At 49.0% G+C, this 27,327-nt stretch overlaps 1 protein-coding gene across 4 annotated transcripts in view; it reads right to left on the reverse strand.

Moving 5' to 3' along the window:
- MUC16 (mucin 16, cell surface associated) overlaps positions 1–27,327 on the reverse strand; it is a 159,290-nt gene that overhangs the window by 121,411 nt on the left and 10,552 nt on the right. For 3 of the 4 annotated variants that reach the window (XM_060275413.1, XM_060275411.1, XM_060275412.1), the window contains exon 2: positions 1–26,837. This exon is cut by the window's left edge and continues 22,750 nt beyond it. In XM_060275413.1, the coding sequence (XP_060131396.1) occupies positions 1–26,837 (26,837 nt within the window). The remainder of the gene's footprint in view (positions 26,838–27,327) is intronic. The other variant, XM_060275410.1, reaches the window with a different exon arrangement.

Genomic DNA, 27,327 nt, shown 5'->3' on the forward strand with positions numbered 1-27,327 from the left:
TAGTGATGCGGCAGTTTCTTCAGCTGAGGTCTGCTCTACGCTCTTGGTGGATGTACCTGGAGAAGGCTGCGAAACCGTTGTTTCAGCTCTCGTCTTTCCCGTTTCGGTAACTGAAGTTCCTGGAGGTGGGCTTGATGTTTCCTCTGTGCTATCATTAGGGGTTCTGCTACTTCTTAGTGATGCGGCAGTTTCTTCAGCTGAGGTCTCCTCTACGCTCTTGGTGGATGTACCTGGAGATGGCTGAGAAACCATTGTTTCAGCTCTCGTCCTTCCCGTTTCGGTAACTGAAGTTGCTGGAGGTGGGCTAGACGTTTCCTCTATGCTCTCTGTAGGGGCACCGGTGCTTGTTGGTGATGCGGCAGTTTCTATAGCTGAGGTCTGCTCTACGCTCTTGGTGGATGTACTTGGAGAAGGCTGAGAAACGGTTGTTTCAGCTCTCGTCTTTCCCGTTTCGGGAACTGAAGTTGCTGGAGGTGGGCTTGACGTTTCCTCTGTGCTATCAGTAGGGGTTCTGCTACTTCTTGGTGATTGGAAAGTGTCTATAGCTGAGGTCTCCCCTACGCTCTTGGTGGATGTACCTGGAGAAGGCTGAGAAACCGTTGTTTCAACTCTCGTCTTTCCTGTTTCGGTAACTGAAGTTGCTGGAGGTGGGCTTGACGTTTCCTCTATGCTCTCTGTAGGGGCTCCGCTGCTTCTTGGTGATGTGGGAGTTTCTTCAGATGAGGTCTGCTCTAGGCTCCTGGTGTATGTACTTGGAGAAGGCGGAGAAACCGTTGTTTCAGCTCTCGTCTTTCCCGTTTCGGTAACTGAAGTTGCTGGAGGTGGGCTTGACGTTTCCTCTGTGCTATCAATAGGGTTTTTGCTACTTCTTTGTGATGGGAAAGTTTCTATACCTGAGGTCTCCTCTCCGCCCTTGGTGGATGTACTTGGAGAAGCCTGAGAAACCGTTGTTTCAGCTGTCGTATTTTGCATTTCAGGAAATGAAGTTGCTGGAGGTGGGCTTGACGTTTCCTCTGTACTATCAGTAGGGGTTCTGCTACTTCTTGGTATTGGGAAAGTTTCTATACCTGAGGTCTCCTCTACGCTCTTGGTGGATGTACCTGGAGAAGGCTGAGAAAACGTTGTTTCAGCTGTCATCTTTCCCGTTTCGGTAATTGAAATTGCCGGAGGTGGGCCTGACGTTTCCTCTATGCTCTCAGTAGGGGCTCCGCTGCTTGTTGCTGATGCGGCAGATTCTCCAGCTGAGGTCTGCTCTACGCTCTTGGTGGATGTACTTGGAGAAGGCTGAGAAACCGTTGTTTCAGCTCTCATCTTTCCCGTTTTGGTAACTGAAGTTGCTGGAGATGGGCTTGACGTTTCCTCTATGCTCTCAGTAGGGGCTCCGCTGCTTGTTGATGATGCGGCAGTTTCTTCAGATGAGGTCTGCTCTACGCTCCTGGTGGATGTACCTGGAAAAGGCTGAGAAACCGTTGTCTCAGCTCTCGTCTTTCCCGTTTCGGTAACTGAAGTTCCTGGAGGTGGACTTGACGTTTCCTCTGTGCTATCAGTAGGGGTTCTACTACTTCTTGGTATTGGGAAAGTTTCTATACCTGAGGTCTCGTCTACGCTCTTGGTGGATGTACTTGGAGAAGGCAGAGAAAACGTTGTTTCAGCTGTTATCTTTCCCGTTTTGGTAATTGAAATTGCTGGAGGTGGGCTTGACGTTTCCTCTATGCTCTCCGTAGGGGCTCCGCTGCTTGTTGGTGATGCGGCAGATTCTTCAGCTGAGGTCTGCTCTACGCTCTTGGTGGATGTACTTGGAGAAGCCTGAGAAACCGTTGTTTCAGCTGTCGTATTTTGCATTTCAGGAAATGAAGTTGCTGAAGGTGGGCTTGATGTTTCCTCTGTACTATCAGTAGGGGTTTTGCTACTTATTGGTGATGGGGAAATTTCTATAGCTGAGGTTTCCTCTACGCTCTTGGGGGATGTACTTGGAGAAGCCTGAGAAACTGTTGTTTCAGCTGTCGAATTTTGCCTTTCAGGAACTGAAGTTGCTGGAGGTGGGCTTGACGTATCCTCTGTGCTATCAGTAGGGGTTCTGCTACTTCTTGGTGATTGGAAAGTTTTTATAACTGAGGTCTCCTCTACACCATTGGTGGATGAACCTGGAGAAGGCTGAGAAACCGTTGTTTCAGCTCTCGTCTTTCCCGTTTCGGTAACTGAAGTTGCTGGAGGTGAGCTTGACGTTTCCTCTATCCTCTCAGTAGGGGCTCCGCTGCTTTTTGGTGATGGGAATATTTCTATAGCTGAGGTCTGCTCTACGCTCTTGGTGGATGTACCTGGAGAAGGCTGAGAAACCGTTGTTTCAGCTCTCGTTCCCGTGTCGGTAATTGAAGTTGCTGGAGGTGGGCTTGACGTTTCCTCTGTTCTATCAGTAGGGGTTCTGCTACTTATTGGTGATGGGGAAGTTTCTATAGCAGAGGTTTCCTCTACGCTCTTGGTGGATGTACCTGGAGAAGGCTGCGAAACCGTTGTTTCAGCTCTCGTCTTTCCCGTTTCGGTCACTGAAGTTCCTGGAGGTGGGCTTGACGTTTCCTCTATGCTCTCAGTAGGGGTTCTGCTACTTCTTGGTGATGGGAAAGTTTCTATAGCTGAGGTCTCCTCTACACCATTGGTGGATGTACCTGGAGAAGGCTGAGAAACCGTTGTTTCAGCTCTCTTTTTTCCCATTTCGGTAACTGAAGTTGCTGGAGGTGAGCTTGACGTTTCCTCTATCCTCTCAGTAGGGGCTCCGCTGCTTTTTGGTGATGGGAAAATTTCTATAGCTGAGGTCTGCTCTACGCTCTTGGTGGATGTACCTGGAGAAGGCTGAGAAACCGTTGTTTCAGCTCTCGTCTTTCCCGTTTTGGTCACTGAAGTTCCTGGAGGTGGGCTTGACGTTTCCTCTATGCTCTCAGTAGGGGCTCCGCTGCTTTTTGGTGATGGGAAAATTTCTATAGCTGAGGTCTGCTCTACGCTCTTGGTGGATGTACCTGGAGAAGGCTGAGAAACCGTTGTTTCAGCTGTCATCTTTCCCGTTTTGGTAATTGATGTTGCTGGAGGTGGGCTTGACGTTTCCTCTATGCTCTCTGTTGGGGCTCCGCTGCTTGTTGGTGATGTGGGAGTTTCTTCAGATGAGGTCTGCTCTACGCTCCTGGTGTATGTACTTGGAGAAGGCTGAGAAACCGTTGTTTCAGCTCTCGTCTTTCCCGTTTCGGTAACTGAAGTTGCTGGAGGTGGGCTTGACGTTTCCTCTGTGCTATCAATAGTGGTTTTGCTACTTCTTGGTGATGGGAAAGTTTCTATACCTGAGGTCTCCTCTCCGCCCTTGGTGGATGTACTTGGAGAAGGCTGAGAAACCGTTGTTTCAGCTGTCGTATTTTGCATTTCAGGAAATGAAGTTGCTGGAGGTGGGCTTGACGTTTCCTCTGTACTATCAGTAGGGGCTCCGCTGCTTGTTGGTGATTGGAAAGATTCTTCAACTGAGGTCTCCTCTATGCCCTTGGTGGATGTAGCTGGAGAAGGCTGAGAAACCGTTGTTTCAGCTCTCGTCTTTCCCGTTTCAGTAACTGAAGTTGCTGGAGGTGGGCTTGACATTTCCTCTATGCTCTCAGTAGGGGCTCCGCTGCTTGTTTGTGATGCATCAGTTTCTTCAGCTGAGGTCTGCTCTACGCTCCTGGTGGATGTACTTGGAGAAGGCGGAGAAACCGCTGTTTCAGCTCTCATCTTTCCCGCTTCGGTAACTGCAGTTGCTGGAGATGGGCTTGACGTTTCCTCTATGCTCTCAGTAGGGGCTCCGCTCCTTGTTGGTGATGCGGCAGTTTCTATAGCTGAGGTCTGCTCTACGCTCTTGGTGGATGTACTTGGAGAAGGCTGGGAAAACGTTGTTTTAGCTCCCGTCTTTCCCGTTTCGGTAACTGAAGTTGCTGGAGGTGGGCTTGACGTTTCCTCTATGCTCTCTGTAGGGGCTCCGCTGCTTGTTGGTGATGCGGCAGTTTCTTCAGATGAGGTCTGCTCTACGCTCTTGGTGGATGTACCTGGAGAAGTCTGAGAAACCGTTGTTTCAGCTCTCGTCTTTCCCGTTTCGGTAACTGAAGTTCCTGCAGGTGGACTTGATGTTTCCTCTATGCTCTCTGTAGGGGCTCCGCTGCTTGTTGGTGATGTGGCAGTTTCTTCAGCTGAGGTCTGCTGTACGCTCCTGGTGTATGTACTTGGAGAAGGCGGAGAAACCGTTGTTTCAGCTCTCGTCTTTTCTGTTTCGGTAACTGAAGTTGCTGGAGGTGGATTTGACGTTTCCTCTGTGCTATCAGTAGGGGTTCTGCTACTTCTTGGTGATGGGAAAGTTTCTATACCTGAGGTCTTCTCTACGCTCTTGGTGGATGTACTTGGAGAAGCCTGAGAAACTGTTGTTTCAGCTGTCGTATTTTGCATTTCAGGAACTGAAGTTCCTGGAGGTGGGCTTGACGTTTCCTCTGTGCTATCAGTAGGGGCTCTGCTGCTTGTTTGTGATGCGTCAGTTTCTTCAGCTGAGGTCTGCTCTACGCTCTTGGTGGATGTAGTTGGAGAAGACGGAGAAAGCGTTGTTTCAGCTCTCGTCTTTCCCGTTTCGGTAACTGAAGTTCCTGGAGGTGGGCTTGACATTTCCTCTGTACTATCAGTAGGGGTTTTGCTACTTATTGGTGAAGGGGAAATTTCTATAGCTGAGGTTTCCTCTACGCTCTTGGTCGATGTACCTAGAGAAGGCTGAGAAAACGTTTCAGCTGTCATCTTTCCCGTTTCGGTAACTGAAGTTGCTGAAGGTGAACTTGACGTTTCCTCTATGCTCTCCGTAGGGGCTCCGCTGCTTGTTGGTGATTGGGAAGTTTCTATATTTGAGGTCTCCTCTACGCTCTTGGTGGATGTACCTGGAGAAGTCTGAGAAACCGTTGTTTCAGCTCTCGTCTTTCCCGTTTCGGTAACTGAAGTTCTTGGAGGTGGGCTTGACGTTTCCTCTATGCTCTCTGTAGGGGCTCCGCTGCTTGTTTGTAATGCATCAGTTTGTTCAGCTGAGGTCTGCTCTACGCTCCTGGTGGATGTACTTGGAGAAGGCGGAGAAACCGTTGTTTCAGCTCTCGTCTTTCCCGTTTCGATCACTGAAGTTGCTGGAGGTGGGCTTGATGTTTCCTCTCTGCTATCAGTAGGGGTTCTGCTACTTCTTGGTGATTGGAAAGTGTCTATAGCTGAGGTCTCCTCTACGCTCTTGGTGGATGTAGTTGCAGAAGGCGGAGAAACCGTTGTTTCAGCTCTCGTCTTTCCCATTTTGATAACTGAAGTTGCTGGAGGTGGGCTTGACGTTTCCTCTATGCTCTCTGTAGGGGCTCCGCTGCTTGTTTGTAATGCATCAGTTTCTTCAGCTGAGGTCTGCTCTACGCTCTTGGTGGATGTACTTGGAGAAGGCTGAGAAACGGTTGTTTCAGCTCTCGTCTTTCCCGTTTCGGTAACTGAAGTTCCTGAAGGTGGACTTGACGTTTCCTCTGTGCTATCAGTAGGGGTTCTGCTACTTCTTGGTGATTGGAAAGATTCTTCAACTGAGGTCTCCTCTATGCCCTTGGTGGATGTACCTGGAGAAGGCTGAGAAACCGTTGTTTCAGCTCTCGTCTTTCCCGTTTCAGTAACTGAAGTTGCTGGAGGTGGGCTTGACGTTTCCTCTATGCTCTCTGTAGGGGCTCCGCTGCTTGTTTGTGATGCATCAGTTTCTTCAGCTGAGGTCTGCTCTACGCTCCTGGTGGATGTACTCGGAGAAGGCGGAGAAACCGCTGTTTCAGCTCTCATCTTTCCCGCTTCGGTAACTGCAGTTGCTGGAGATGGGCTTGACGTTTCCTCTATGCTCTCAGTAGGGGCTCCGCTCCTTGTTGGTGATGTGGCAGTTTCTATAGCTGAGGTCTGCTCTACGCTCTTGGTGGATGTACTTGGAGAAGGCTGAGAAATCGTTGTTTCAGCTCTCGTCTTTCCCGTTTCGGTAACTGAAGTTCCAGGAGGTGGACTTGATATTTCCTCTATGCTCTCTGTAGGGGCTCCGCTGCTTGTTGGTGATGTGGCAGTTTCTTCAGCTGAGGTCTGCTCTACACTCCTGGTGGATGTACTTGGAGAAGGCAGAGAAACCGTTGTTTCAGCTCTCGTCTTTCCCGTTTCGGTAATTGAAGTTGCTGGAGGTGGGCTTGACGTTTCCTCTGTGCTATCAGTAGGGGTTCTGCTACTTCTTGGTGATTGGAAAGTTTCTATACCTGAGGTCTCCTCTACGCTCTTGGTGGGTGTACCTGGAGAAGGCTGAGAAACCGTTGCTTCAGCTCTCGTCTTTTCTGTTTCGGTAACTGAAGTTGCTGGAGGTGGATTTGACGTTTCCTCTGTGCTATCAGTAGGGGTTCTGCTACTTCTTGGTGATGGGAAAGTTTCTATACCTGAGGTCTCCTCTACGCTCTTGGTGGATGTACTTGGAGAAGCCTGAGAAACTGTTGTTTCAGCTGTCGTATTTTGCATTTCAGGAACTGAAGTTGCTGGAGGTGGGCTTGACGTTTCCTCTGTGCTATCAGTAGGGGCTCTGCTGCTTGTTTGTGATGCGTCAGTTTCTTCAGGTGAGGTCTGCTCTACGCTCTTGGTGGATGTAGTTGGAGAAGGCGGAGAAACCGTTGTTTCAGCTCTCGTCTTTCTCGTTTCGGTAACTGAAGTTCCTGGAGGTGGGCTTGACGTTTCCTCTATGCTCTCAGTAGGGGCTCCGCTGCTTGTTTGTGATGCATCAGTTTCTTCAGCTGAGGTCTGCTCTACGCGCTTGGTGGATGTACTTGGAGAAGGCTGAGAAACGGTTGTTTCAGCTCTCGTCTTTCCCATTTCGGTAACTGAAGTTCCTGAAGGTGGACTTGACGTTTCCTCTGTGCTATCAGTAGGGGTTCTGCTACTTCTTGGTGATTGGAAAGTGTCTATAGCTGAGGTCTCCCCTACGCTCTTGGTGGATGTACCTGGAGAAGGCTGAGAAACCGTTGTTTCAACTCTCGTCTTTCCTGTTTCGGTAACTGAAGTTGCTGGAGGTGGGCTTGACGTTTCCTCTATGCTCTCTGTAGGGGCTCCGCTGCTTCTTGGTGATGTGGGAGTTTCTTCAGATGAGGTCTGCTCTACGCTCCTGGTGGATGTACTTGGAGAAGGCTGAGAAACCGTTGTTTCAGCTCTCGTCTTTCCCGTTTCGGTAACTGAAGTTGCTATAGGTGAGCTTGACGTTTCCTCTATCCTCTCAGTAGGGGCTCCGCTGCTTTTTGGTGATGGGAATATTTCTATAGCTGAGGTCTGCTCTACGCTCTTGGTGGATATACCTGGAGAAGGCTGAGAAACCGTTGTTTCAGCTCTCGTTCCCGTGTCGGTAATTGAAGTTGCTGGAGGTGGGCTTGACGTTTCCTCTGTTCTATCAGTAGGGGTTCTGCTACTTATTGGTGATGGGGAAGTTTCTATAGCAGAGGTTTCCTCTACGCTCTTGGTGGATGTACCTGGAGAAGGCTGCGAAACCGTTGTTTCAGCTCTCGTCTTTCCCGTTTCGGTCACTGAAGTTCCTGGAGGTGGGCTTGACGTTTCCTCTATGCTCTCAGTAGGGGTTCTGCTACTTCTTGGTGATGGAAAAGTTTTTATAGCTGAGGTCTCCTCTACACCATTGGTGGATGTAGTTTGAGAAGGCGGAGAAACCGTTGTTTCAGCTCTCTTTTTTCCCATTTCGGTAACTGAAGTTGCTGGAGGTGAGCTTGACGTTTCCTCTATCCTCTCAGTAGGGGCTCCGCTGCTTTTTGGTGATGGGAAAATTTCTATAGCTGAGGTCTGCTCTACGCTCTTGGTGGATGTACCTGGAGAAGGCTGAGAAACCGTTGTTTCAGCTCTCGTCTTTCCCGTTTTGGTCACTGAAGTTCCTGGAGGTGGGCTTGACGTTTCCTCTATGCTCTCAGTAGGGGTTCTGCTACTTCTTGGTGATGTGGGAGTTTCTATAGCTGAGGTCTCCTCTACACCATTGTTGGATGTACCTGGAGAAGGCTGAGAAACCGTTGTTTCAGCTCTCGTTTTTCCCATTTCGGTAACTGAAGTTGCTGGAGGTGAGCTTGACGTTTCCTCTATCCTCTCAGTAGGGGCTCCGCTGCTTTTTGGTGATGGGAAAATTTCTATAGCTGAGGTCTGCTCTACGCTCTTGGTGGATGTACCTGGAGAAGGCTGAGAAACCGTTGTTTCAGCTGTCATCTTTCCCGTTTTGGTAATTGAAGTTGCTGGAGGTGGGCTTGACGTTTCCTCTATGCTCTCTGTAGGGGCTCCGCTGCTTGTTGGTGATGTGGGAGTTTCTTCAGATGAGGTCTGCTCTACGCTCCTGGTGTATGTACTTGGAGAAGGCTGAGAAACCGTTGTTTCAGCTCTCGTCTTTCCCGTTTCGGTAACTGAAGTTGCTGGAGGTGGGCTTGACGTTTCTTCTGTGCTATCAATAGGGGTTTTGCTACTTCTTGGTGATGGGAAAGTTTCTATACCTGAGGTCTCCTCTCCGCCCTTGGTGGATGTACTTGGAGAAGGCTGAGAAACCGTTGTTTCAACTGTCGTATTTTGCATTTCAGGAAATGAAGTTGCTGGAGGTGGGCTTGACGTTTCCTCTGTACTATCAGTAGGGGCTCCGCTGCTTGTTGGTGATTGGGAAGTTTCTATACCTGAGGTCTTCTCTATGCCCTTGGTGGATGTACTTGGAGAAGGCTGAGTAACCGTTGTTTCAGCTCTCGTCTTTCCCGTTTCGGTAACTGAAGTTCCTGGAGGTGGGCTTGACGTTTCCTCTATGCTCTCTGTAGGGGCTCCGCTGCTTGTTGGTGATGTGGGAGTTTCTTCAGATGAGGTCTGCTCTACGCTCCTGGTGTATGTACTTGGAGAAGGCTGAGAAACCGTTGTTTCAGCTCTCGTCTTTCCCGTTTCGGTAACTGAAGTTGCTGGAGGTGGGCTTGACGTTTCTTCTGTGCTATCAATAGGGGTTTTGCTACTTCTTGGTGATGGGAAAGTTTCTATACCTGAGGTCTCCTCTCCGCCCTTGGTGGATGTACTTGGAGAAGGCTGAGAAACCGTTGTTTCAACTGTCGTATTTTGCATTTCAGGAAATGAAGTTGCTGGAGGTGGGCTTGACGTTTCCTCTGTACTATCAGTAGGGGCTCCGCTGCTTGTTGGTGATTGGGAAGTTTCTATACCTGAGGTCTTCTCTATGCCCTTGGTGGATGTACTTGGAGAAGGCTGAGTAACCGTTGTTTCAGCTCTCGTCTTTCCCGTTTCGGTAACTGAAGTTCCTGGAGGTGGGCTTGACGTTTCCTCTATGCTCTCAGTAGGGGCTCCGCTGCTTGTTTGTGATGCATCAGTTTCTTCAGCTGAGGTCTGCTCTACGCTCCTGGTGGATGTACTTGGAGAAGGCTGAGAAACGGTTGTTTCAGCTCTCGTCTTTCCCGTTTCGGTAACTGAAGTTCCTGAAGGTGGACTTGACGTTTCCTCTGTGCTATCAGTAGGGGTTCTGCTACTTCTTGGTGATTGGAAAGATTCTTCAACTGAGGTCTCCTCTATGCCCTTGGTGGATGTACCTGGAGAAGGCTGAGAAACCGTTGTTTCAGCTCTCGTCTTTCCCGTTTCAGTAACTGAAGTTGCTGGAGGTGGGCTTGACGTTTCCTCTATGCTCTCTGTAGGGGCTCCGCTGCTTGTTTGTGATGCATCATTTTCTTCAGCTGAGGTCTGCTCTACGCTCCTGGTGGATGTACTTGGAGAAGGCGGAGAAACCGCTGTTTCAGCTCTCATCTTTCCCGCTTCGGTAACTGCAGTTGCTGGAGATGGGCTTGACGTTTCCTCTATGCTCTCAGTAGGGGCTCCGCTCCTTGTTGGTGATGCGGCAGTTTCTATAGCTGAGGTCTGCTCTACGCTCTTGGTGGATGTACTTGGAGAAGGCTGAGAAAACGTTGTTTTAGCTCTCGTCTTTCCCGTTTCGGTAACTGAAGTTGCTGGAGGTGGGCTTGACGTTTCCTCTATGCTCTCTGTAGGGGCTCCGCTGCTTGTTGGTGATGCGGCAGTTTCTTCAGATGAGGTCTGCTCTACGCTCTTGGTGGATGTACCTGGAGAAGTCTGAGAAACCGTTGTTTCAGCTCTCGTCTTTCCCGTTTCGGTAACTGAAGTTCCAGGAGGTGGACTTGATGTTTCCTCTATGCTCTCTGTAGGGGCTCCGCTGCTTGTTGGTGATGTGGCAGTTTCTTCAGCTGAGGTCTGCTGTACGCTCCTGGTGTATGTACTTGGAGAAGGCGGAGAAACCGTTGTTTCAGCTCTCGTCTTTTCTGTTTCGGTAACTGAAGTTGCTGGAGGTGGATTTGACGTTTCCTCTGTGCTATCAGTAGGGGTTCTGCTACTTCTTGGTGATGGGAAGGTTTCTATACCTGAGGTCTTCTCTACGCTCTTGGTGGATGTACTTGGAGAAGCCTGAGAAACTGTTGTTTCAGCTGTCGTATTTTGCATTTCAGGAACTGAAGTTGCTGGAGGTGGGCTTGACGTTTCCTCTGTGCTATCAGTAGGGGCTCTGCTGCTTGTTTGTGATGCGTCAGTTTCTTCAGCTGAGGTCTGCTCTACGCTCTTGGTGGATGTAGTTGGAGAAGGCGGAGAAACCATTGTTTCAGCTCTCGTCTTTCCCATTTTGATAACTGAAGTTGCTGGAGGTGGGCTTGACGTTTCCTCTATGCTCTCTGTAGGGGCTCCGCTGCTTGTTTGTAATGCATCAGTTTGTTCAGCTGAGGTCTCCTCTACGCTCCTGGTGGATGTACTTGGAGAAGGCGGAGGAACCGTTGTTTCAGCTCTCGTCTTTCCCGTTTCGATCACTGAAGTTGCTGGAGGTGGGCTTGATGTTTCCTCTCTGCTATCAGTAGGGGTTCTGCTACTTCTTGGTGATTGGAAAGTTTCTATAGCTGAGGTCTGCTCTACGCTCTTGGTGGATGTACTTGGAGAAGGCTGAGAAACCGTTGTTTCAGCTCTCGTCTTTCCCGTTTCGGTAACTGAAGTTCCTGGAGGTGGGCTTGACATTTCCTCTGTACTATCAGTAGGGGTTTTGCTACTTATTGGTGAAGGGGAAATTTCTATAGCTGAGGTTTCCTCTACGCTCTTGGTCGATGTACCTAGAGAAGGCTGAGAAAACGTTTCAGCTGTCATCTTTCCCGTTTCGGTAACTGAAGTTGCTGAAGGTGGGCTTGATGTTTCCTCTCTGCTATCAGTAGGGGTTCTGCTACTTCTTGGTGATTGGAAAGTTTCTATAGCTGAGGTCTGCTCTACGCTCTTGGTGGATGTACTTGGAGAAGTCTGAGAAACCGTTGTTTCAGCTCTCGTCTTTCCCGTTTCGGTAACTGAAGTTCTTGGAGGTGGGCTTGACGTTTCCTCTATGCTCTCTGTAGGGGCTCCGCTGCTTGTTTGTAATGCATCAGTTTGTTCAGCTGAGGTCTGCTCTACGCTCCTGGTGGATGTACTTGGAGAAGGCGGAGAAACCGTTGTTTCAGCTCTCGTCTTTCTTGTTTCGGTAACTGAAGTTGCTGGAGGTGGGCTTGACGTTTCCTCTATGCTCTCAGTAGGGGGTCCGCTGCTTGTTGGTGATGCGGCAGTTTCTTCAGATGAGGTCTGCTCTACGCTCCTGGTGGATGTACCTGGAGAAGGCTGAGAAAACGTTGTTTCAGCTGTCATCTTTCCCGTTTCGGTAATTGAAATTGCCGGAGGTGGGCTTGACGTTTCCTCTATGCTCTCAGTAGGGGCTCCGCTGCTTGTTGGTGGTGCAGCAGTTTCTTCAGATGAGGTCTGCTCTACGCTCTTGGTGGATGTACCTGGAGAAGGCTGAGAAAACGTTGTTTCAGCTGTCATCTTTCCCGTTTCGGTAATTGAAATTGCCGGAGGTGGGCTTGACGTTTCCTCTATGCTCTCAGTAGGGGCTCCGCTGCTTGTTTGTGATGCATCAGTTTCTTCAGCTGAGGTCTGCTCTACGCGCTTGGTGGATGTACTTGGAGAAGGCTGAGAAACGGTTGTTTCAGCTCTCGTCTTTCCCATTTCGGTAACTGACGTTCCTGAAGGTGGACTTGACGTTTCCTCTGTGCTATCAGTAGGGGTTCTGCTACTTCTTGGTGATTGGAAAGATTCTTCAACTGAGGTCTCCTCTATGTCCTTGGTGGATGTACCTGGAGAAGGCTGAGAAACCGTTGTTTCAGCTCTCGTCTTTCCCGTTTCAGTAACTGAAGTTGCTGGAGGTGGGCTTGACGTTTCCTCTATGCTCTCAGTAGGGGCTCCGCTCCTTGTTGGTGATGCGGCAGTTTTTATAGCTGAGGTCTGCTCTACGCTCTTGGTGGATGTACTTGGAGAAGGCTGAGAAATCGTTGTTTCAGCTCTCGTATTTCCCGTTTCGGTAACTGAAGTTGCTGGAGGTGGACTTGATGTTTCCTCTATGCTCTCTGTAGGGGCTCCGATGCTTGTTGGTGATGCGGCAGTTTCTTCAGATGAGGTCTGCTCTACGCTCTTGGTGGATGTACCTGGAGAAGTCTGAGAAACCGTTGTTTCAGCTCTCGTCTTTCCCGTTTCGGTAACTGAAGTTCCAGGAGGTGGACTTGACGTTTCCTCTGTGCTATCAGTAGGGGTTCTGCTACTTCTTGGTGATTGGAAAGTTTCTATACCTGAGGTCTCCTCTACGCTCTTGGTGGATGTACCTGGAGAAGGCTGAGAAACCGTTGCTTCAGCTCTCGTCATTTCTGTTTCGGTAACTGAAGTTGCTGGAGGTGGATTTGACGTTTCCTCTGTGCTATCAGTAGGGGTTCTGCTACTTCTTGGTGATGGGAAAGTTTCTATACCTGAGGTCTCCTCTACGCTCTTGGTGGATGTACTTGGAGAAGCCTGAGAAACTGTTGTTTCAGCTGGCGTATTTTGCATTTCAGGAACTGAAGTTGCTGGAGGTGGGCTTGACGTTTCCTCTGTGCTATCAGTTGGGGCTCTGCTGCTTGTTTGTGATGCGTCAGTTTCTTCAGGTGAGGTCTGCTCTACGCTCTTGGTGGATGTAGTTGGAGAAGGCGGAGAAACCGTTGTTTCAGCTCTCGTCTTTCCCATTTTGATAACTGAAGTTGCTGGAGGTGGGCTTGACGTTTCCTCTATGCTCTCTGTAGGGGCTCCGCTGCTTGTTTGTAATGCATCAGTTTGTTCAGCTGAGGTCTGCTCTACGCTCCTGGTGGATGTACTTGGAGAAGGCGGAGAAACCGTTGTTTCAGCTCTCGTCTTTCCCGTTTCGATCACTGAAGTTGCTGGAGGTGGGCTTGATGTTTCCTCTCTGCTATCAGTAGGGGTTCTGCTACTTCTTGGTGATTGGAATGTTTCTATAGCTGAGGTCTGCTCTACGCTCTTGGTGGATGTACTTGGAGAAGGCTGAGAAAGAGTTGTTTCAGCTCTCGTCTTTCCCGTTTCGGTAACTGAAGTTCCTGGAGGTGGGCTTGACATTTCCTCTGTACTATCAGTAGGGGTTTTGCTACTTATTGGTGAAGGGGAAATTTCTATAGCTGAGGTTTCCTCTACGCTCTTGGTCGATGTACCTAGAGAAGGCTGAGAAAACGTTTCAGCTGTCATCTTTCCCGTTTCGGTAACTGAAGTTGCTGAAGGTGAACTTGACGTTTCCTCTATGCTCTCCGTAGGGGCTCCGCTGCTTGTTGGTGATTGGGAAGTTTCTATATATGAGGTCTCCTCTACGCTCTTGGTGGATGTACCTGGAGAAGTCTGAGAAACCGTTGTTTCAGCTCTCGTCTTTCCCGTTTCGGTAACTGAAGTTCTTGGAGGTGGGCTTGACGTTTCTTCTATGCTCTCTGTAGGGGCTCCGCTGCTTGTTGGTGATTGGGAAGTTTCTATAGCTGAGGTCTCCTCTATGCCCTTCGTGGATGTACTTGGAGAAGGCTGAGAAAACGTTGTTTCAGCTCTCGTCTTTCCCGTTTCGATCACTGAAGTTGCTGGAGGTGGGCTTGATGTTTCCTCTCTGCTATCAGTAGGGGTTCTGCTACTTCTTGGTGATTGGAAAGTTTCTATAGCTGAGGTCTGCTCTACGCTCTTGGTGGATGTACTTGGAGAAGGCTGAGAAAGGGTTGTTTCAGCTCTCGTCTTTCCCGTTTCGGTAACTGAAGTTCCTGGAGGTGGGCTTGACATTTCCTCTGTACTATCAGTAGGGGTTTTGCTACTTATTGGTGAAGGGGAAATTTCTATAGCTGAGGTTTCCTCTACGCTCTTGGTCGATGTACCTAGAGAAGGCTGAGAAAACGTTTCAGCTGTCATCTTTCCCATTTCGGTAACTGAAGTTGCTGAAGGTGAACTTGAGGTTTCCTCTATGCTCTCCGTAGGGGCTCCGCTGCTTGTTGGTGATTGGGAAGTTTCTATATATGAGGTCTCCTCTACGCTCTTGGTGGATGTACCTGGAGAAGTCTGAGAAACCGTTGTTTCAGCTCTCGTCTTTCCCGTTTCGGTAACTGAAGTTCTTGGAGGTGGGCTTGACGTTTCCTCTATGCTCTCTGTAGGGGCTCTGCTGCTTGTTTGTAATGCATCAGTTTGTTCAGCTGAGGTCTGCTCTACGCTCCTGGTGGATGTACTTGGAGAAGGCGGAGAAACCGTTGTTTCAGCTCTCGTCTTTCCCGTTTCGATCACTGAAGTTGCTGGAGGTGGGCTTGATGTTTCCTCTCTGCTATCAGTAGGGGTTCTGCTACTTCTTGGTGATTGGAAAGTTTCTATAGCTGAGGTCTGCTCTACGCTCTTGGTGGATGTACTTGGAGAAGCCTGAGAAAGGGTTGTTTCAGCTCTCGTCTTTCCCGTTTCGGTAACTGAAGTTGCTGGAGGTGGGCTTGACGTTTCCTCTGTGCTATCAGTAGGGGTTCTGCTACTTCTTGGTGATTGTAAAGTGTCTATAGCTGAGGTCTCCTCTACGCTCTTGGTGGATGTACTTGGAGAAGGCTGAGAAAGCATTGTTTCAGCTCTCGTCTTTCCCGTTTCGGTAACTGAAGTTGCTGGAGGTGGGCTTGACGTTTCCTCTATGCTCTCTGTAAGGGCTCCGCTGCTTGTTTGTGATGTGTCAGTTTCTTCAGCTGAGGTCTGCTCTACGCTCCTGGTGGATGTACTTGGAGAAGGCTGAGAAACCGTTGTCTCAGCTCTCGTCTTTCCCGTTTCAGTAACTGAAGTTGCTGGAGGTGGGCTTGACGTTTCCTCTATGCTCTCAGTAGGGGCTCCGCTCCTTGTTGGTGATGCGGCAGTTTCTATAGCTGAGGTCTCCTCTATGCCCTTCGTGGATGTACTTGGAGAAGGCTGAGAAAACGTTGTTTCAGCTCTCGTCTTTCCCGTTTCAGTAACTGAAGTTGCTGGAGGTGGGCTTGACGTTTCCTCTATGCTCTCAGTAGGGGCTCCGCTGCTTGTTGGTGATTGGGAAGTTTCTATAGCTGAGGTCTCCTCTATGCCCTTCGTGGATGTACTTGGAGAAGGCTGAGAAAACGTTGTTTCAGCTCTCGTCTTTCCCGTTTCGATCACTGAAGTTGCTGGAGGTGGGCTTGATGTTTCCTCTCTGCTATCAGTAGGGGTTCTGCTACTTCTTGGTGATTGGAAAGTTTCTATAGCTGAGGTCTGCTCTACGCTCTTGGTGGATGTACTTGGAGAAGGCTGAGAAAGGGTTGTTTCAGCTCTCGTCTTTCCCGTTTCGGTAACTGAAGTTGCTGGAGGTGGGCTTGACGTTTCCTCTGTGCTATCAGTAGGGGTTCTGCTACTTCTTGGTGATTGGAAAGTGTCTATAGCTGAGGTCTCCTCTACGCTCTTGATGGATGTACTTGGAGAAGGCTGAGAAAGCGTTGTTTCAGCTCTCGTCTTTCCCGTTTCAGTAACTGAAGTTGCTGGAGGTGGGCTTGACGTTTCCTCTATGCTCTCAGTAGGGGCTCTGCTCCTTGTTGGTGATGCGGCAGTTTTTATAGCTGAGGTCTGCTCTACGCTCTTGGTGGATGTACTTGGAGAAGGCTGAGAAATCGTTGTTTCAGCTCTCGTATTTCCCGTTTCGGTAACTGAAGTTGCTGGAGGTGGACTTGATGTTTCCTCTATGCTCTCTGTAGGGGCTCCGATGCTTGTTGGTGATGCGGCAGTTTCTTCAGATGAGGTCTGCTCTACGCTCTTGGTGGATGTACTTGGAGAAGCCTGAGAAACCGTTGTTTCAGCTCTCGTCTTTCCCGTTTCGGTAACTGAAGTTCCAGGAGGTGGACTTGATGTTTCCTCTATGCTCTCTGTAGGGGCTCCGCTGCTTGTTGGTGATGTGGCAGTTTCTTCAGCTGAGGTCTGCTCTACGCTCCTGGTGGATGTACTTGGAGAAGGCAGAGAAACCGTTGTTTCAGCTCTCGTCTTTCCCGTTTCGGTAATTGAAGTTGCTGGAGGTGGGCTTGACGTTTCCTCTGTGCTATCAGTAGGGGTTCTGCTACTTCTTGGTGATTGGAAAGTTTCTATACCTGAGGTCTCCTCTACGCTCTTGGTGGATGTACCTGGAGAAGGCTGAGAAACCGTTGCTTCAGCTCTCGTCATTTCTGTTTCGGTAACTGAAGTTGCTGGAGGTGGATTTGACGTTTCCTCTGTGCTATCAGTAGGGGTTCTGCTACTTCTTGGTGATGGGAAAGTTTCTATACCTGAGGTCTCCTCTACGCTCTTGGTGGATGTACTTGGAGAAGCCTGAGAAACTGTTGTTTCAGCTGGCGTATTTTGCATTTCAGGAACTGAAGTTGCTGGAGGTGGGCTTGACGTTTCCTCTGTGCTATCAGTTGGGGCTCTGCTGCTTGTTTGTGATGCGTCAGTTTCTTCAGGTGAGGTCTGCTCTACGCTCTTGGTGGATGTAGTTGGAGAAGGCGGAGAAACCGTTGTTTCAGCTCTCGTCTTTCCCATTTTGATAACTGAAGTTGCTGGAGGTGGGCTTGACGTTTCCTCTATGCTCTCTGTAGGGGCTCCGCTGCTTGTTTGTAATGCATCAGTTTGTTCAGCTGAGGTCTGCTCTACGCTCCTGGTGGATGTACTTGGAGAAGGCGGAGAAACCGTTGTTTCAGCTCTCGTCTTTCCCGTTTCGATCACTGAAGTTGCTGGAGGTGGGCTTGATGTTTCCTCTCTGCTATCAGTAGGGGTTCTGCTACTTCTTGGTGATTGGAATGTTTCTATAGCTGAGGTCTGCTCTACGCTCTTGGTGGATGTACTTGGAGAAGGCTGAGAAAGAGTTGTTTCAGCTCTCGTCTTTCCCGTTTCGGTAACTGAAGTTCCTGGAGGTGGGCTTGACATTTCCTCTGTACTATCAGTAGGGGTTTTGCTACTTATTGGTGAAGGGGAAATTTCTATAGCTGAGGTTTCCTCTACGCTCTTGGTCGATGTACCTAGAGAAGGCTGAGAAAACGTTTCAGCTGTCATCTTTCCCGTTTCGGTAACTGAAGTTGCTGAAGGTGAACTTGACGTTTCCTCTATGCTCTCCGTAGGGGCTCCGCTGCTTGTTGGTGATTGGGAAGTTTCTATATATGAGGTCTCCTCTACGCTCTTGGTGGATGTACCTGGAGAAGTCTGAGAAACCGTTGTTTCAGCTCTCGTCTTTCCCGTTTCGGTAACTGAAGTTCTTGGAGGTGGGCTTGACGTTTCTTCTATGCTCTCTGTAGGGGCTCCGCTGCTTGTTGGTGATTGGGAAGTTTCTATAGCTGAGGTCTCCTCTATGCCCTTCGTGGATGTACTTGGAGAAGGCTGAGAAAACGTTGTTTCAGCTCTCGTCTTTCCCGTTTCGATCACTGAAGTTGCTGGAGGTGGGCTTGATGTTTCCTCTCTGCTATCAGTAGGGGTTCTGCTACTTCTTGGTGATTGGAAAGTTTCTATAGCTGAGGTCTGCTCTACGCTCTTGGTGGATGTACTTGGAGAAGGCTGAGAAAGGGTTGTTTCAGCTCTCGTCTTTCCCGTTTCGGTAACTGAAGTTGCTGGAGGTGGGCTTGACGTTTCCTCTGTGCTATCAGTAGGGGTTTTGCTACTTATTGGTGAAGGGGAAATTTCTATAGCTGAGGTTTCCTCTACGCTCTTGGTCGATGTACCTAGAGAAGGCTGAGAAAACGTTTCAGCTGTCATTTTTCCCGTTTCGGTAACTGAAGTTGCTGAAGGTGAACTTGAGGTTTCCTCTATGCTCTCCGTAGGGGCTCCGCTGCTTGTTGGTGATTGGGAAGTTTCTATATATGAGGTCTCCTCTACGCTCTTGGTGGATGTACCTGGAGAAGTCTGAGAAACCGTTGTTTCAGCTCTCGTCTTTCCCGTTTCGGTAACTGACGTTCTTGGAGGTGGGCTTGACGTTTCCTCTATGCTCTCTGTAGGGGCTCTGCTGCTTGTTTGTAATGCATCAGTTTGTTCAGCTGAGGTCTGCTCTACGCTCTTGGTGGATGTACTTGGAGAAGCCTGAGAAAGGGTTGTTTCAGCTCTCGTCTTTCCCGTTTCGGTAACTGAAGTTGCTGGAGGTGGGCTTGACGTTTCCTCTGTGCTATCAGTAGGGGTTCTGCTACTTCTTGGTGATTGGAAAGTGTCTATAGCTGAGGTCTCCTCTACGCTCTTGGTGGATGTACTTGGAGAAGGCTGAGAAAGCGTTGTTTCAGCTCTCGTCTTTCCCGTTTCGGTAACTGAAGTTGCTGGAGGTGGGCTTGACGTTTCCTCTATGCTCTCTGTAAGGGCTCCGCTGCTTTTTTGTGATGTGTCAGTTTCTTCAGCTGAGGTCTGCTCTACGCTCCTGGTGGATGTACTTGGAGAAGGCTGAGAAACCGTTGTCTCAGCTCTCGTCTTTCCCGTTTCAGTAACTGAAGTTGCTGGAGGTGGGCTTGACGTTTCCTCTATGCTCTCAGTAGGGGCTCCGCTCCTTGTTGGTGATGCGGCAGTTTCTATAGCTGAGGTCTCCTCTATGCCCTTCGTGGATGTACTTGGAGAAGGCTGAGAAAACGTTGTTTCAGCTCTCGTCTTTCCCGTTTCGGTAACTGAAGTTGCTGGAGGTGGGCTTGACGTTTCCTCTATGCTCTCTGTAAGGGCTCCGCTGCTTGTTTGTGATGTGTCAGTTTCTTCAGCTGAGGTCTGCTCTACGCTCCTGGTGGATGTACTTGGAGAAGGCTGAGAAACCGTTGTCTCAGCTCTCGTCTTTCCCGTTTCAGTAACTGAAGTTGCTGGAGGTGGGCTTGACGTTTCCTCTATGCTCTCAGTAGGGGCTCCGCTCCTTGTTGGTGATGCGGCAGTTTCTATAGCTGAGGTCTCCTCTATGCCCTTCGTGGATGTACTTGGAGAAGGCTGAGAAAACGTTGTTTCAGCTCTCGTCTTTCCCGTTTCAGTAACTGAAGTTGCTGGAGGTGGGCTTGACGTTTCCTCTATGCTCTCAGTAGGGGCTCCGCTGCTTGTTGGTGATTGGGAAGTTTCTATAGCTGAGGTCTCCTCTATGCCCTTCGTGGATGTACTTGGAGAAGGCTGAGAAAACGTTGTTTCAGCTCTCGTCTTTCCCGTTTCGATCACTGAAGTTGCTGGAGGTGGGCTTGATGTTTCCTCTCTGCTATCAGTAGGGGTTCTGCTACTTCTTGGTGATTGGAAAGTTTCTATAGCTGAGGTCTGCTCTACGCTCTTGGTGGATGTACTTGGAGAAGGCTGAGAAAGGGTTGTTTCAGCTCTCGTCTTTCCCGTTTCGGTAACTGAAGTTGCTGGAGGTGGGCTTGACGTTTCCTCTGTGCTATCAGTGGGGGTTCTGCTACTTCTTGGTGATTGGAAAGTGTCTATAGCTGAGGTCTCCTCTACGCTCTTGATGGATGTACTTGGAGAAGGCTGAGAAAGCGTTGTTTCAGCTCTCGTCTTTCCCGTTTCGGTAACTGAAGTTCCTGGATGTGGGCTTGACATTTCCTCTGTACTATCAGTAGGGGTTTTGCTACTTATTGGTGAAGGGGAAATTTCTATAGCTGAGGTTTCCTCTACGCTCTTGGTCGATGTACCTAGAGAAGGCTGAGAAAACGTTTCAGCTGTCATCTTTCCCGTTTCGGTAACTGAAGTTGCTGAAGGTGAACTTGAGGTTTCCTCTATGCTCTCCGTAGGGGCTCCGCTGCTTGTTGGTGATTGGGAAGTTTCTATATATGAGGTCTCCTCTACGCTCTTGGTGGATGTACCTGGAGAAGTCTGAGAAACCGTTGTTTCAGCTCTCGTCTTTCCCGTTTCGGTAACTGAAGTTCTTGGAGGTGGGCTTGACGTTTCCTCTATGCTCTCTGTAGGGGCTCTGCTGCTTGTTTGTAATGCATCAGTTTGTTCAGCTGAGGTCTGCTCTACGCTCCTGGTGGATGTACTTGGAGAAGGCGGAGAAACCGTTGTTTCAGCTCTCGTCTTTCCCGTTTCGATCACTGAAGTTGCTGGAGGTGGGCTTGATGTTTCCTTTCTGCTATCAGTAGGGGTTCTGCTACTTCTTGGTGATTGGAAAGTTTCTATAGCTGAGGTCTGCTCTACGCTCTTGGTGGATGTACTTGGAGAAGCCTGAGAAAGGGTTGTTTCAGCTCTCGTCTTTCCCGTTTCGGTAACTGAAGTTGCTGGAGGTGTGCTTGACGTTTCCTCTGTGCTATCAGTAGGGGTTCTGCTACTTCTTGGTGATTGGAAAGTGTCTATAGCTGAGGTCTCCTCTACGCTCTTGGTGGATGTACTTGGAGAAGGCTGAGAAAGCGTTGTTTCAGCTCTCGTCTTTCCCGTTTCGGTAACTGAAGTTGCTGGAGGTGGGCTTGACGTTTCCTCTATGCTCTCTGTAAGGGCTCCGCTGCTTGTTTGTGATGTGTCAGTTTCTTCAGCTGAGGTCTGCTCTACGCTCCTGGTGGATGTACTTGGAGAAGGCTGAGAAACCGTTGTCTCAGCTCTCGTCTTTCCCGTTTCAGTAACTGAAGTTGCTGGAGGTGGGCTTGACGTTTCCTCTATGCTCTCAGTAGGGGCTCCGCTCCTTGTTGGTGATGCGGCAGTTTCTATAGCTGAGGTCTCCTCTATGCCCTTCGTGGATGTACTTGGAGAAGGCTGAGAAAACGTTGTTTCAGCTCTCGTCTTTCCCGTTTCAGTAACTGAAGTTGCTGGAGGTGGGCTTGACGTTTCCTCTATGCTCTCAGTAGGGGCTCCGCTGCTTGTTGGTGATTGGGAAGTTTCTATAGCTGAGGTCTCCTCTATGCCCTTCGTGGATGTACTTGGAGAAGGCTGAGAAAACGTTGTTTCAGCTCTCGTCTTTCCCGTTTCGATCACTGAAGTTGCTGGAGGTGGGCTTGATGTTTCCTCTCTGCTATCAGTAGGGGTTCTGCTACTTCTTGGTGATTGGAAAGTTTCTATAGCTGAGGTCTGCTCTACGCTCTTGGTGGATGTACTTGGAGAAGGCTGAGAAAGGGTTGTTTCAGCTCTCGTCTTTCCCGTTTCGGTAACTGAAGTTCCTGGATGTGGGCTTGACATTTCCTCTGTACTATCAGTAGGGGTTTTGCTACTTATTGGTGAAGGGGAAATTTCTATAGCTGAGGTTTCCTCTACGCTCTTGGTCGATGTACCTAGAGAAGGCTGAGAAAACGTTTCAGCTGTCATCTTTCCCGTTTCGGTAACTGAAGTTGCTGAAGGTGAACTTGAGGTTTCCTCTATGCTCTCCGTAGGGGCTCCGCTGCTTGTTGGTGATTGGGAAGTTTCTATATATGAGGTCTCCTCTACGCTCTTGGTGGATGTACCTGGAGAAGTCTGAGAAACCGTTGTTTCAGCTCTCGTCTTTCCCGTTTCGGTAACTGAAGTTCTTGGAGGTGGGCTTGACGTTTCCTCTATGCTCTCTGTAGGGGCTCTGCTGCTTGTTTGTAATGCATCAGTTTGTTCAGCTGAGGTCTGCTCTACGCTCCTGGTGGATGTACTTGGAGAAGGCGGAGAAACCGTTGTTTCAGCTCTCGTCTTTCCCGTTTCGATCACTGAAGTTGCTGGAGGTGGGCTTGATGTTTCCTCTCTGCTATCAGTAGGGGTTCTGCTACTTCTTGGTGATTGGAAAGTTTCTATAGCTGAGGTCTGCTCTACGCTCTTGGTGGATGTACTTGGAGAAGCCTGAGAAAGGGTTGTTTCAGCTCTCGTCTTTCCCGTTTCGGTAACTGAAGTTGCTGGAGGTGTGCTTGACGTTTCCTCTGTGCTATCAGTAGGGGTTCTGCTACTTCTTGGTGATTGGAAAGTGTCTATAGCTGAGGTCTCCTCTACGCTCTTGGTGGATGTACTTGGAGAAGGCTGAGAAAGCGTTGTTTCAGCTCTCGTCTTTCCCGTTTCGGTAACTGAAGTTGCTGGAGGTGGGCTTGACGTTTCCTCTATGCTCTCTGTAAGGGCTCCGCTGCTTGTTTGTGATGTGTCAGTTTCTTCAGCTGAGGTCTGCTCTACGCTCCTGGTGGACGTACTTGGAGAAGGCTGAGAAACCGTTGTCTCAGCTCTCGTCTTTCCCGTTTCAGTAACTGAAGTTGCTGGAGGTGGGCTTGACGTTTCCTCTATGCTCTCAGTAGGGGCTCCGCTCCTTGTTGGTGATGCGGCAGTTTCTATAGCTGAGGTCTCCTCTATGCCCTTCGTGGATGTACTTGGAGAAGGCTGAGAAAACGTTGTTTCAGCTCTCGTCTTTCCCGTTTCGATCACTGAAGTTGCTGGAGGTGGGCTTGATGTTTCCTCTCTGCTATCAGTAGGGGTTCTGCTACTTCTTGGTGATTGGAAAGTGTCTATAGCTGAGGTCTCCTCTACGCTCTTGGTGGATGTACTTGGAGAAGGCTGAGAAAGCGTTGTTTCAGCTTTCGTCTTTCCCGTTTCGGTAACTGAAGTTCCTGGAGGTGGGCTTGACATTTCCTCTGTACTATCAGTAGGGGTTTTGCTACTTATTGGTGAAGGGGAAATTTCTATAGCTGAGGTTTCCTCTACGCTCTTGGTCGATGTACCTAGAGAAGGCTGAGAAAACGTTTCAGCTGTCATCTTTCCCGTTTCGGTAACTGAAGTTGCTGAAGGTGAACTTGACGTTTCCTCTATGCTCTCCGTAGGGGCTCCGCTGCTTGTTGGTGATTGGGAAGTTTCTATATATGAGGTCTCCTCTACGCTCTTGGTGGATGTACCTGGAGAAGTCTGAGAAACCGTTGTTTCAGCTCTCGTCTTTCCCGTTTCGGTAACTGAAGTTCTTGGAGGTGGGCTTGACGTTTCCTCTATGCTCTCTGTAGGGGCTCCGCTGCTTGTTTGTGATGCGTCAGTTTCTTCAGCTGAGGTCAGCTCTACGCTCCTGGTGGATGTACTTGGAGAAGGCTGAGAAACCGTTGTCTCAGCTCTCGTCTTTCCCGTTTCAGTAACTGAAGTTGCTGGAGGTGGGCTTGACGTTTCCTCTATGCTCTCAGTAGGGGCTCCGCTCCTTGTTGGTGATGCGGCAGTTTCTTCAGATGAGGTCTGCTCTACGCTCTTGGTGGATGTACTTGGAGAAGGCTGAGAAAACGTTGTTTCAGCTCTCGTCTTTCCCGTTTCGGTAACTGAAGTTGCTGGAGGTGGGCTTGACGTTTCCTCTATGCTCTCTGTAGGGGCTCCGCTGCTTTTTGGTGATGTGGCAGTTTCTTCAGATGAGGTCTGCTCTACGCTCCTGGTGGATGTACTTGGAGAAGGCGGAGAAACCGCTGTTTCAGCTCTCATCTTTCCCGTTTCGGTAACTGAAGTTGCTGAAGGTGAACTTGACGTTTCCTCTATGCTCTCCGTAGGGGCTCCGCTGCTTGTTGGTGATTGGAAAGTTTCTATATATGAGGTCTCCTCTACGCTCTTGGTGGATGTACCTGGAGAAGTCTGAGAAACCGTTGTTTCAGCTCTCGTCTTTCCCGTTTCGGTAACTGAAGTTCCAGGAGGTGGGTTTGACGTTTCCTCTATGCTCTCTGTAGGGGCTCCGCTGCTTGTTGGTGATGTGGCAGTTTCTTCAGATGAGGTCTGCTCTACGCTCCTGGTGGATGTACTTGGAGAAGGCGGAGAAACCATTGTTTCAGCTCTCGTCTTTCCCGTTTCGGTAACTGAAGTTGCTGGAGGTGGGCTTGACGTTTCCTCTGTGCTATCAATAGGGGTTTTGCTACTTCTTGTTGATGGGAAAGTTTCTATACCTGAGGTCTCCTCTCCGCCCTTGGTGGATGTACTTGGAGACGCCTGAGAAACCATTGTTTCAGCTGTCGTATTTTGCATTTCAGGAACTGAAGTTGCTGGAGGTGGGCTTGACGTTTCCTCTGTGCTATCAGTAGGGGCTCTGCTGCTTGTTTGTGATGCGTCAGTTTCTTCAGCTGAGGTCTGCTCTACGCTCTTGGTGGATGTACCTGGAGAAGGCAGAGAAACCGTTGTTTCAGCTCTCGTCTTTCCCGTTTCGGTAACTGAAGTTCCTGCAGGTGGACTTGATGTTTCCTCTATGCTCTCTGTAGGGGCTCCGCTGCTTGTTGGTGATGTGGCAGTTTCTTCAGCTGAGGTCTGCTCTACGCTCCTGGTGGATGTACTTGGAGAAGGCAGAGAAACCGTTGTTTCAGCTCTCGTCTTTCCTGTTTCGGTAACTGAAGTTGCTGGAGGTGGGCTTGACGTTTCCTCTGTGCTATCAGTAGGGGCTCTGCTGCTTGTTTGTGATGCGTCAGTTTCTTCAGCTGAGGTCTGCTCTACGCTCTTGGTGGATGTACCTGGAGAAGGCTGAGAAACCGTTGTTTCAGCTCTCGTCTTTCCCATTTTGGTACCTGAAGTTCCTGGAGGTGGGCTTGACGTTTCCTCCGTGCTATCAGTAGGGGTTCTGCTACTTCTTGGTGATTGGAAAGTTTCTATAGCTGAGGTCTGCTCTACGCTCTTGGTGGATGTACTTGGAGAAGGCTGAGAAAGGGTTGTTTCAGCTCTCGTCTTTCCCGTTTCGGTAACTGAAGTTGCTGGAGGTGGGCTTGACGTTTCCTCTGTGCTATCAGTAGGGGTTTTGCTACTTATTGGTGATGGGGAAATTTCTATAGCTGAGGTTTCCTCTACGCTCTTGGGGGATGTACTTGGAGAAGCCTGAGAAACTGATGTTTCAGCTGTCGAATTTTGCCTTTCAGGAACTGAAGTTGCTGGAGGTGGGCTTGACGTTTCCTCTGTGCTATCAGTAGGGGTTTTGCTACTTATTGGTGATGGGGAAGTTTCTATAGCTGAGGTTTCCTTTACGCTCTTGGTGGATGTACCTGGAGAAGTCTGAGAAACCATTGTTTCAGCTCTCGTCTTTCCCGTTTCGGTAACTGAAGTTCCTGCAGGTGGACTTGATGTTTCCTCTATGCTCTCTGTAGGGGCTCCGCTGCTTGTTGGTGATTGGGAAGTTTCTATATCTGAGGTCTCCTCTACGCTCTTGGTGGATGTACCTGGAGAAGTCTGAGAAAACGTTGTTTCAGCTGTCATCTTTCCCGTTTCGGTAACTGAAGTTGCTGAAGGTGAACTTGACGTTTCCTCTATACTCTCCGTAGGGGTTCCGCTGCTTGTTGGTGATTGGGAAGTTTCTATATCTGAGGTCTGCTCTACGCTCTTGGTGGATGTACCTGGAGAAGGCTGAGAAACCGTTTTTTCAGCTCTCGTCTTTCCGATTTTGATAACTGAAGTTGCTGGAGGTGGGCTTGACGTTTCCTCTATGCTCTCTGTAGGGGCTCCGCTGCTTGTTTGTAATGCATCAGTTTGTTCAGCTGAGGTCTGCTCTACGCTCCTGGTGTATGTACTTGGAGAAGGCAGAGAAACCGTTGTTTCAGCTCTCGTCTTTCCCGTTTCGGTAATTGAAGTTGCTGGAGGTGGGCTTGACGTTTCCTCTGTGCTATCAGTAGGGGTTCTGCTACTTCTTGGTGATGGGAAAGTTTCTATAGCTAAGGTCTGCTGTACGCTCTTGGTGGATGTACTTGGAGAAGGCAGAGAAACCGTTGTTTCAGCTCTCGTCTTTCCTGTTTCGGTAACAGAAGTTGCTGGAGGTGTGCTTGACATTTCCTCTATGCTCTCCGTAGGGGCTCCGTTGCTTGTTGGCGATGCAGCAGTTACTGTAGCTGAGGTCTCCTCTACGTTCTTGGTGGATGTACCTGGAGAAGTCTGAGAAACGGTTGTTTCAGCTCTCGTCTTTCCCGTTTCGGTAACTGAAGTTGCTGTAGGTGGGCTTGACGTTTCCTCTATCTTCTCTGTAGGGGTTCTGCTACTTCTTGGTGATTGGGAAGTTTCTATACCTGAGGTCTCCTCTACGCTCTTGGTGGATGTACCTAGAGATGGCTGAGAAACTGTTGTTTCAGTTGTCGTCTTTCCCGTTTCGGTAATTGAAGTTGCTGGAGGTGGGCTTGACAATTCCTCTATGCTCTCTGTAGGGGTTCTGCTACTTCTTGGTGATGGGAAAGTTTCCATAGCTGAGGTCTGCTCTACGCTCTTGGTGGATGTACTTGGAGAAGGCTGAGAAACCGTTGTTTCACCTGTCATCTTTCCCATTTCGGTAACTGAAGTTGCTGGAGGTGGGCTTGATGTTTCCTCTATCCTCTCTGTAGGGGCTCCGCTGCTTGTTGGTGATGTGGCAATTTCTTCAGCTGAGGTCTGCTCTTCGCTCTTGGTGGATGTACCTGGAGAAGACTGAGAAACCGTGGTTTCAGCTGTCGTCTTTCCCATTTCTGTAACTGAAGTTCCTGGAGGTGGGCTTGATGTTTCCTCTGTGCTATCATTAGGTGTTCTGCTACTTCTTAGTGATGCGGCAGTTTCTTCAGCTGAGGTCCCCGCTCCACTCTTGGTGGAAGTAAGTGGAGTCGGCAGTGAAACTGTTTTTTTTTGTTGAAGTGATATATTGGGAGTATCATTAATGAGAATGTTAAATATTGGCAAAGTCAAATAAACGTAAAATTTCTATACGAAAGGGGAATGTTGAAGTTTACAATGACAGCAAAGACACTAACATTGAATGTTTTTTCGAAGTTATATATTTATCGAAACGGCATCACTTATGCAGACATGGTGTTCGGTTATTTGTAAAACAACATTTCCTTATTTGGATTATTTACAAAGGCATATATTTTTTGCACCAATAGTGCAATCATAAATTAAGCAAACCATTTTTAATTGGATGTATTTAAATTGGAAATACATCAGGATCACATGGATTTTCCATTAAATGGTACAAGACATATGTTGACTTATTAGAACCAATGCTTTCCCATTATATGTAGAGATACTTGATAAATGTATTTTATCAAGTATCTCTACATAGAGGAGGGTGAAAGGTTGTTTTCTGCTGCTCCAGAGAAGCGGACA

The sequence above is a fragment of the Zootoca vivipara genome, chromosome 6, assembly GCF_963506605.1.
Source record: "Zootoca vivipara chromosome 6, rZooViv1.1, whole genome shotgun sequence".
Taxonomy (NCBI): domain Eukaryota; kingdom Metazoa; phylum Chordata; class Lepidosauria; order Squamata; family Lacertidae; genus Zootoca; species Zootoca vivipara.